General features: G+C 46.5%; 1 protein-coding gene across 1 annotated transcript in view; it reads right to left on the bottom strand.

Moving 5' to 3' along the window:
• LOC122554859 (cell adhesion molecule 2-like) overlaps window positions 1-9,081 on the bottom strand; it is an 802,068-nt gene that overhangs the window by 41,541 nt on the left and 751,446 nt on the right. Inside the window, exon 4 of the mRNA XM_043700205.1 lies at window positions 6,295-6,465. Coding sequence (XP_043556140.1) covers window positions 6,295-6,465 — 171 coding nt within the window. The remainder of the gene's footprint in view (window positions 1-6,294; window positions 6,466-9,081) is intronic.

Here is a 9,081-nt window from a genome sequence, read left to right as displayed (position 1 = left end):
TCTGTGTCTGTGTGAGTGTGTGTGCCTTGTGTGTGTGTCTGTGTGAGTGTGTGTGTGTCTGTGTGTGTGTGTCTATGTGTGTGTGTGCGTGTCTGTGTGAGTGCGTGTGTCTGTGTGTGTGGTTGTGTGTGTGTCTGTGTGAGTGTGTGTGCGTCTGTGTGTGTGTCTGTGTCTGTGTCTGTCTGTGCGTGTCTGTGTGAGTGTGTGTCTGTGAGTGAGTGAGTGTGCGTGTGTGTGTGAGAGAGTGTGCATGTGTCTGTGTGTGTGAGAGAGTGTGTGTGTGAGAGAGTGTGCGAATGTGTGTGAGAGAGTGTGCATGTGTGTGTGTGAGAGTGTGTTTATGTATGTGCGCATGTGTGTGTGTGTTTGTGTGAGAGAGTGTGTGAGTGTGAGTGTGTGTGCCCCAGTAAAAAGTGGAGAGAGGTGTTTGGGTAGTTTTCTGACAAACCTGTTTGCTGTTTAACAGAGATTTCATCCAAAGAATTCGATCAAGGAGCTAGAAACCAGACCAGAATACAGACGATGACAGTGAGAATCTAAATTAGGAGAGTGGAATAGAGGAATGCATTAAATGCAGAATAATTAGAAATAAATTTAGTATGGATTGTAACGATGGGATGCTGTGAAATCAGGAGGCAAGAATCAATACAGTTGTAATTGGAGAGAAGGTGACTGCACTGCTAACAAGCTTTAATGATTGGGCATTAATATCAAAAGGACAAGGTGCTTTCAGGGTCAAGCGCTGAATCAGAAGGTGCAGCTGGCCTGTGCAGGGCGGTCACTGGACACTGGGTTCTGACTGAACTGCTGTGAAAGAACAAGCTGCAGCTACCCAGAGAGTGTTCAATTCCTGGGGAGTAAACCCACTACAGATACCGCAGGCAATGACCAGTGCCATGGGGAGAGGGAGGAGGGGGCAGGAATAGAAGGGAGCCATGTGGATGGGACGGTTGGAGAGAGATATAGGAACACCATGGAGGGATATAATACAGGGGTATAGGACCATTAGACCATAAACTACCGGAGCAGAATCAGACCATTTCCTCCAATGAGTTTGCTCCACCATTCGATCGTGGCTGGTATGTTTGTCAAACCCATTCTCCTGCCTTTTCCCATAACCCTTCCCCCCGGACAAATCAAGACCTATCTGTACTGCAAACAAAAAGAAGCTGGAAATCACAGCGGCTCACTCTGCGTCTGCGGAGAGACAGCAAGCTAATGATTCAATCTACATTTCTCTTCATCAGAGTTGATCTGAAGAAGTTATCTATCTTTGTCTTAACCACACTCAATGACTTGGCCTCCACAGCAGTGAGTTCCACAGATTCCCCACCCTCTGGCTGAAGAGATTTCTCCCCATCTCAGATCTACAGGGTCGTCCCTTCACCCTGAGGCTGTGCCCTTGGGTTCTGGTCTCTCTTCCTGGTGGGAACATCTTCTCCACATCCACTCTATCCAGACTTCTCAGTGGTCTGTAAGTTTCAATCAGACCCCCCTCATCCTTCTAAACTCCATCGGGTACAGAGTCCTCACGCAGTCCTCATGCGACAAGTCCTTAGTCCCCGGGATCTTTCTTATAAACCTCCTCTGCTCTCTCTCCAAGACCAGCACATCCTTCCTTAGATACAGGGCCCTAAGCTGCTCACAATATTCCAAATGCAGTCTGACCAGAATCTTATTCAGGCTCAGCAGGACATCTCTGCTCTTGTATTTTCTTAACTCTCTTGAAATAACGTTAATGCTAATGTTGCATTTGCCTTTCTAACTGCCAACTGAACCTGCTCATTAGCCTTAAGAAAATCCTGAACTCGACTTGCAAGTCCCTTTGTGCTTCAGATTTCTGGAGCCTTTCCCCATTTAGAAAATAGTCTGCACCTCTATTATTCTGAGCAAACTGCATAACCTCACACTTTCTCACATTATATTCCATCTGCCACTCCTTTGCCCGTTCTCCCAGCCTGTCCACGTCCTTCTGCAGCCTCCCACTTCCTCAACACGACCTGTCTCTCCACTTGTCTTTGTGTCATTTGCAAGCTTAGCAACAAAGCTCCCAGTTCCTTCTCCAGATCATTAATATGTAACGTGAATAGCTGTGATACCTATGGACCCCTGCGGAACTCCATTGGTCACCAGCTGCCATCCTGAAAAAGACCCCTATATCTCCACTCTCTGCCTTCTGCCAGTTTGCCAATCCTCTATGCCAGTATTTTGCCCCACTGGGTCTTGTTTCCTGTTCTGGTGTTAATATTTCTGTCCCGGACCTGGTGCAGTTTTCCACTGAAGCTGCAGGAGCCTGTGTCCCATGTTCCATTCAGGTACTTTACTGACTCCAGCCTCAACATAAGAGTTCAGCAGCTTCAGGGCATAAACACTGTGCTCTGATGGGATTACACCAAACCCCCACCCCCATCCCGAGTGATGACTGGGGCTTGCTTTTACCTGAGCTGGCTTCTTTTGTATTGTTCATAATTGGCATTAACATCTATTTTGCATCTCGATTTTTCCTTTATTCCCATTAGCATTCCCTTTTGTTATAGGCATCCTCACCATTTGTTCCACTCGCTCCTCTTCCCCCTCTGCTGACACAAAAATAACATCAATGTCTAGCCCCCTTCAGTTCTGAAATGGCATCACTGGATTCGAAACATTACTTCCACTTCTTTCTGCACAGAGGCTGCCACATCCTCTCAGCCTCTCTAGTGCTTGTGCTTTTATTTCAGATATTTTGGGTTTATTTTTTAAACAGCAGGTTATATTAGAGATGATTCGGAGGTGCCGGTGTTGGACTGGGGTGTACAAAGTTAAAAATCACACAACACCAGGTTATAGTCCAACAGGTTTAATCACCTGATGAAGGAGCGTTGCTCCGAAAGCTAGTGTGCTTCCAATTAAACCTGTTGGACTATAACCTGGTGTTGTGTGATTTTAAACTTTATGTTAGAGATGGTATTATTGAGTTGAACAGGATCAATTCACGGCCTTAGAATAAAAGCAGCCCAGGGAGTAATCACTACAATATGTTTGAATGTTACTTCCAATTTGAAAGGGAGAAGATTGGGTGTGAAACTAGTATTTTAAACTGAAGTAAGGACATGAACTCTGAGCGAGGTGAAGTGAACTGGGGATTTAACATCAGGGGATAGATCAACACAGACACAGTGGTAGACATTTAAAGGTGTAATTCAAGATAAGTATATTCCTACTATAAAGAAACAGGAGAACTGGTCATCAGTGGTTAACAAAAGAAGTTAGGGCAGTGTCAAACTGCAGGAAAAAGCACCAGAGCTAGATTAGATTACTTACAATGTGGAAACAGGCCCTTCGGCCCAATAGATTACTTACAATGTGGAAACAGGCCCTTCGGCCCAACAAGTCCACACCGACCCACTGAAGCGCAACCCACCCAAACCATTCCCCTACATTTTACCCCTTTACCTAACACTATGGGCAATGTAGCATGGCCAATCCACCTGACCTGCACATCTTTGGACTGTGGGAGGAAACCGGAGCACCTGGAGGAAACCTGAACCCGGGTCTCTGGCGCTGTGAGGCAGCAGTGCTAACCACTGAGCCACCGTGCCGCCCACAAAGGTCGCTGTCAGCTGAGGTGTTTGGTCAAATGGTAAAAAACAGAATGGAATAACTAAAAGGGAAATCAGGAAGAAGCTGGCATGGAAAGCTAAATCAAAGATCAAAGAACAATCCAGCAGAGGAACAGGCCCTTCGGCCCTCCAAGCCTGTGCTGACACATTTTGCCCTCCGTACTAAAACTGTCTTCACTTACAGTATCCGTATCCCTCTATCCCATTCCTATTCCTGTATCTGTCCAGGTGCTTCTAGAATGCTGCTGTTGTGTCTGCTCCCACCACCTCCTCTGGCAGCGCGTTCTAGACACTCACCAACCATTGCATGGAAAATGCACCTTGCACATCTCTTTTAAACACCCCCCCTTCCATCTTGAATCTGTGTGTCCTAATAATTGACCCCTCCACCCTGGAAAAAAACCCATTCTATCCATACCACCCACAATCTTATAAACTTCAGGAGGACTTCCTGCAGGTATTTCATTTGGAAAAGAATAAGTGAGGTGAGGGTTGGTTCTTTATGGAACGACAGTGGGCTGTTAGTACTAGATAATGAGTGATTGGCAAATGGAATCCAAGTGTACATCAGTCATTATCAAATAGAATGGTGGATGGGGGGAGGGCTGAATGGCCTCTGCTCTTCAATGTTAAAAGATTCTGGGGACATATATAAATACTCAGAATTATGAAACTCAGACATTAATCAGTGAATGGCGTTATGTTGAATTAAAACAGGTTCAGGGTGGGATGGACACACCCTCTGTAGCTTCCAGTGCACACAACGTGGTACACCGTGAACTCAACCAATAATCCAAATTGTTTGTTAGCATCATTCCTCACAAATTCACATTTCTCCAGCACCTGCTGTCCAGTCAGGGTATCCCAGCTTTCTTTGTACACTGTGTCATGTGTTTGACATGCCTGGCCTGATTGGGACTAGGCAGCACCAGGTTTGTTGTGAATAGCTGAAGGGAGCAGCACACACAGCATGTCTTTCAGCTCAATGCCATTCACTGGTGAATTTCTCAGGACAATGGCCTGACCAAGGTCAATTCTGCCTGGTTAAAATTGAAACAAAGCCTTGCTGTTAACTGTCAATCAGCAAGCATGGTAACACCTCGACCTATCAATGATGCACTGACCAACCAATCAGCACCATCATCTCATGCAGTTTGAATACTAGCTTTCCTCTTGAATTGTATTCCTGTGAATTGTCCTGATGAATGCAAGATGGGAAGCTTTGACAAGATGCATTTTTTGGCAATATTTATATACAGGAGCTTTACAACAAAGAGCTGGAGAGTTCCTGACACACAGAGTTGGGAAACTGTAAGATTTACTCCCTGTGTCAGTGTCTGAGGCAGACACTCTGTGGGACCTGTGTACCTGTGGGATTATGTGACTCCGTCAACCATCCAACCTTTGATTTGGACAAGGGGAGGAAGGGAAAGAGGGTGAAGGGGTATGGGGACACAGAGGGCCCAGTATGAACTGTACAATTTACTCTGTGAGTCAGGCAGCATCCAGGGAGCAGGAGAATCTACGTTTCGGGCATGAGCCCTTCTTCAGGAATTCCTGAAGAAGGGCTCATGCCCGAAACGTCGATTCTCCTGTTCCTTGGATGCTGCCTGACCTGCTGCGCTTTTCCAGCAACACATTTTCAGCTCTGATCTCCAGCATCTGCAGTCCTCACTTTCTCCTCAAAGAATTTACTCTGTGAGTAAAGGGACCATCCTGTGTACCTGTGGGATCATGTGGCTTGTTTTTCTGTTGGATATTCTACGCATAGATTTCACAAGATGAGTTGACACAGCAGCTAATCCTACTTTGCAGTGAAGGTTTGGGTAGAATTCAAGCAATCTGATAATAGGCTACTGGACAAGGCCATTAGCCACACCACGGTGGTCACGGTGAATGGGGAGGATGGTCAAACCACATGGAATGGTTGTTGTGGTTCTGTTCGCCGAGCTGGGAATTTGTGTTGCAGACGTTTCGTCCCCTGTCTAGGTGACATCCTCAGTGCTTGGGAGCCTCCTGTGAAGCGCTTCTGTGGTGTTTCCTCCGGCATTTATAGTGATTTGTCTCTGCCGCTTCCGGTTGTCAGTTCCAGCTGTCCGCTGCAGTGGTCGGTATATTGGGTCCAGGTCAATGTGCTTATTGATTGAATCTGTGGATGAGTGCCATGCCTCTAGGAATTCCCTGGCTGTTCTCTGTTTGGCTTGTCCAATAGTAGTGTTGTCTCAGTCAAACTCATGTTGCTTGTCATCTGCGTGTGTGGCTACTAAAGATAGCTGGTCATGTCGTTTCATGGCTAGTTGATGTTCATGGATGCGGATCGTTAGCTGTCTTCCTGTTTGTCCTATGTAGTGTTTTGTGCAGTCCTTGCATGGGATTTTGTACACTACATTGGTTTTGCTCATGCTGGGTATTGGGTCCTTCTTTCTGGATACCCAGATATCCGATACCCAGCATGAGCAAAACAAATGTAGTGTACAAAATCCCATGCAAGGACTGTGTGTCTCTTGTTTCCTGATCTGAATCTTACCCATCTAAGCCCACACTTTGGATCCCATTCCCCTACCACACATGTTTAAAACCTCACCAATGGAACTAGCAACTAGCAACTCTATCCTTTAGAAATGAGAGATGATGTCATTGAATCAGAAGTGAGATGCATGCAGAGAGAAGAGAGAATGGACCTCAGACTTACATTGAATATCAAGTACTTGCTTGGCCACTTGTGGTGAAGAGCGAAGTGATTCATGGTCCACAGAGCAGCTCACAGCAACACCATCATCGTTACGGTCTACCTGTAGGCCCAGGGTGCTTCTCACTGTGAAGGTCTTGCCTTTGGAGTCAGGCTCTTTTATGGAGGGTACATCTAGGAACGGAGACCAACATGGACCGGTAAACAATCTTCACTTCAATCCCCAACAGACCTCACATCAACAGGTCAACACTTAATAATTCAAGCTTAATTACAAACTACTCAATCAACATCAAAAATGGACACAGCGAAAAGTGCTTTCCATTTCCTGAGGAAAGCAATACGTTCATTCTGTTTATCAAAGTGATAAAAGAAAACATTCACAATGTTAGATATTAAATCAGACAAAAACTAACTCACAACCAGAATGAATCCCCCTCCACACTGTCCCCATCAAACACTCCCAGGACAGGGACAGCACAGAGTTAGATACAGAGTAAAGCTCCCTCTACACTGTCCCCATCAAACACTCCCAGGACAGGGACAGCACAGGGTTAGATACAGAGTAAAGCTCCCTCTACACTGTCCCCATCAAACACTCCCAGGACAGGGACAGCATGGAATTAGATTCAGAGTAAAGCTCCCTCTACACTGATCCCCCCATCCCAGGACAGGGACAGCATGGAATTAGATACAGAGTAAAGCTCCCTCTACAGTGTCTGCCATCACACACTCCCAGAACAGGGACAGCACGGGGTTAGATACAGGGTAAAGCATCATATTTGGCAGATTATAGGGAAGGCCAATGGAATGTTGGTCTTTATTTCAAAAGCAATGAAATATAAAAACTCGAGGTTTTGGCTAACACAGTACAATGCACGAGTCTGACTTCAATTAGAATATTGCGAACCATTTTGGGTCCCTATTGAAGGACAGATATACTGGCATTGGAGGCAGTCTGGAAAAGATTTACTCGCTAACCTCAGAGACGGAGGGACTGTGCTATGAGGCGAGTTTGAGTAGATTGGGCGTGTATTCATTGGTAATTAGAAGGATGAGAGAAGACTTGAGTGAAACATACAAGATGAAATGCAGAAAGTTTGTTTCTCCTTATGGGAGAGTCAAGGCACAGTCTCAAAACGATCTCACAGTCAGGGCAGAGATGAGGAGACATTTTTAGACTGAGAGGGATGTGGAGTGCCTTGCCTGGAAGAGTGGTTCAAACTGAAAACCTCAAAACATTTAAAAAGCATATGGATGAACACTTGAAATGTAATAACAGCACTGCTTGTCACTGGCCACTCGCGTGTTTCCTTTCTTCCTGGTGGTGGAAATTGAATAAAGATTCGTGCACCTTGTGTCTCTCACTGTGTCTCACACCTGCACACACACACACACCATGAGGGCTGGGAGGGGGGGGGAGAAACAGGCCTATCAGAGGTTCTGTTCACAAAAAAAAGAAAAAAAGAAAGGGAAAAAAATAACCAGGAGTGTCAGATACCCTGTTCACTCTGAGAGCTGGCTCTGAGGGAGGTGGACCAGTGTCCCCATATCTCCACATGTGAATAAACGGGGAGGTGGTGACAGGATAATGGTCCCTGTGGAGTTAATGTCAGAACATTCATGGCTTTGGGCAAAGTGCTGAAAAGTGTGATTCAGAGGAGTTGCTATCAATGCAGACCTGATGGGCTGAAGGGCCTCTTTGGTCCTGTATGGTTTTGTGATGAAGGCCGAGACAGACAGATCTGAATCAGAAAGGAATCAAGAGTTATAAGGAAAAGCAGGAAAGTGGAGCTGAGTATTATCAAATCAGTCATGACCTTAGTGTGAGTCGGGATGGATTGAGAGGGACCGAGGCATTGAGGAGGGGTGGGGGACAAGAGGATGAATGACAGAGTCAGGGGATTGGGGACAATCAGAGTTGGAGGAGGTTGGCGTTGGGATGGGTGGGGAAAAGGCCAATCGTTAGAAGGGGTCATGGTGGGGGACAGGGATATGGTAAGACCTGTATCGCTCCCCTGGAGTAAGACACAGATTGAATTGAACATTTCCTGGATAATGCTGTCACTGACCAACTCTGAACTCTCATAAATTCCGAGTCGGGAAGGAGAGATTTTTACAGGGTTCTGAGGAGCAGGCAAATTCCACTTTCCAATTACAGACTCTTTGGGGCTTCCAAAACATTGAGTGGGCCAGATAACCCAAGTGTTTGTGTATCCGGGTTTTCAATTGCCCAGAGATAGGCAGCTCAGGGTCTATTGCCCCAGCTGACAGTGTGTCTCAGAGGAAAGGCCAGACAAAGACAACTAAATGTTACTTTACATTTCTATGTGCTTCAGAACTGTAGGCCAGCCTTTTCAATCACAATAATCATGGTTTCAAATGTAGGAAACAAGACAGCCCATTTCAGTACAGCAGGATCCCAAAAACATCAATCTGATAAAGACCAGTCTGCTGGACAGCACTGACTTGCCAACAGTGCAGCACTCCCTCAGCACTGATCATCCGTCAGTGCGGCACTCCCTCAGCACTGACCCTCTGACAGTGCCGCACTCCCTCAGCACTGACCCTCTGACAGTGCGGCACTCCCTCAGCACTGACCCTCCGACAGTGCAGTGCTCCATCAGCACTGATCCTCCAACAGTGCGGCACTCCCTCAGTACGGACCCTCTGGCAGTGGCACTCCCTCAGTACTGACCCTCCGATAGTGCGGCACTCCCTCAGTACTGACCCTCCGACAGTGCGGCACTCCCTCAGTACTGACCCTCTGACAGTGCGGCACTCCCTCAG

This window comes from Chiloscyllium plagiosum, chromosome 12 (genome assembly GCF_004010195.1).
Source record: "Chiloscyllium plagiosum isolate BGI_BamShark_2017 chromosome 12, ASM401019v2, whole genome shotgun sequence".
Taxonomy (NCBI): domain Eukaryota; kingdom Metazoa; phylum Chordata; class Chondrichthyes; order Orectolobiformes; family Hemiscylliidae; genus Chiloscyllium; species Chiloscyllium plagiosum.
The sequence above is the reverse complement of the archived record's forward strand: the minus strand, read 5'-3'. Positions and strand labels throughout refer to the sequence as shown.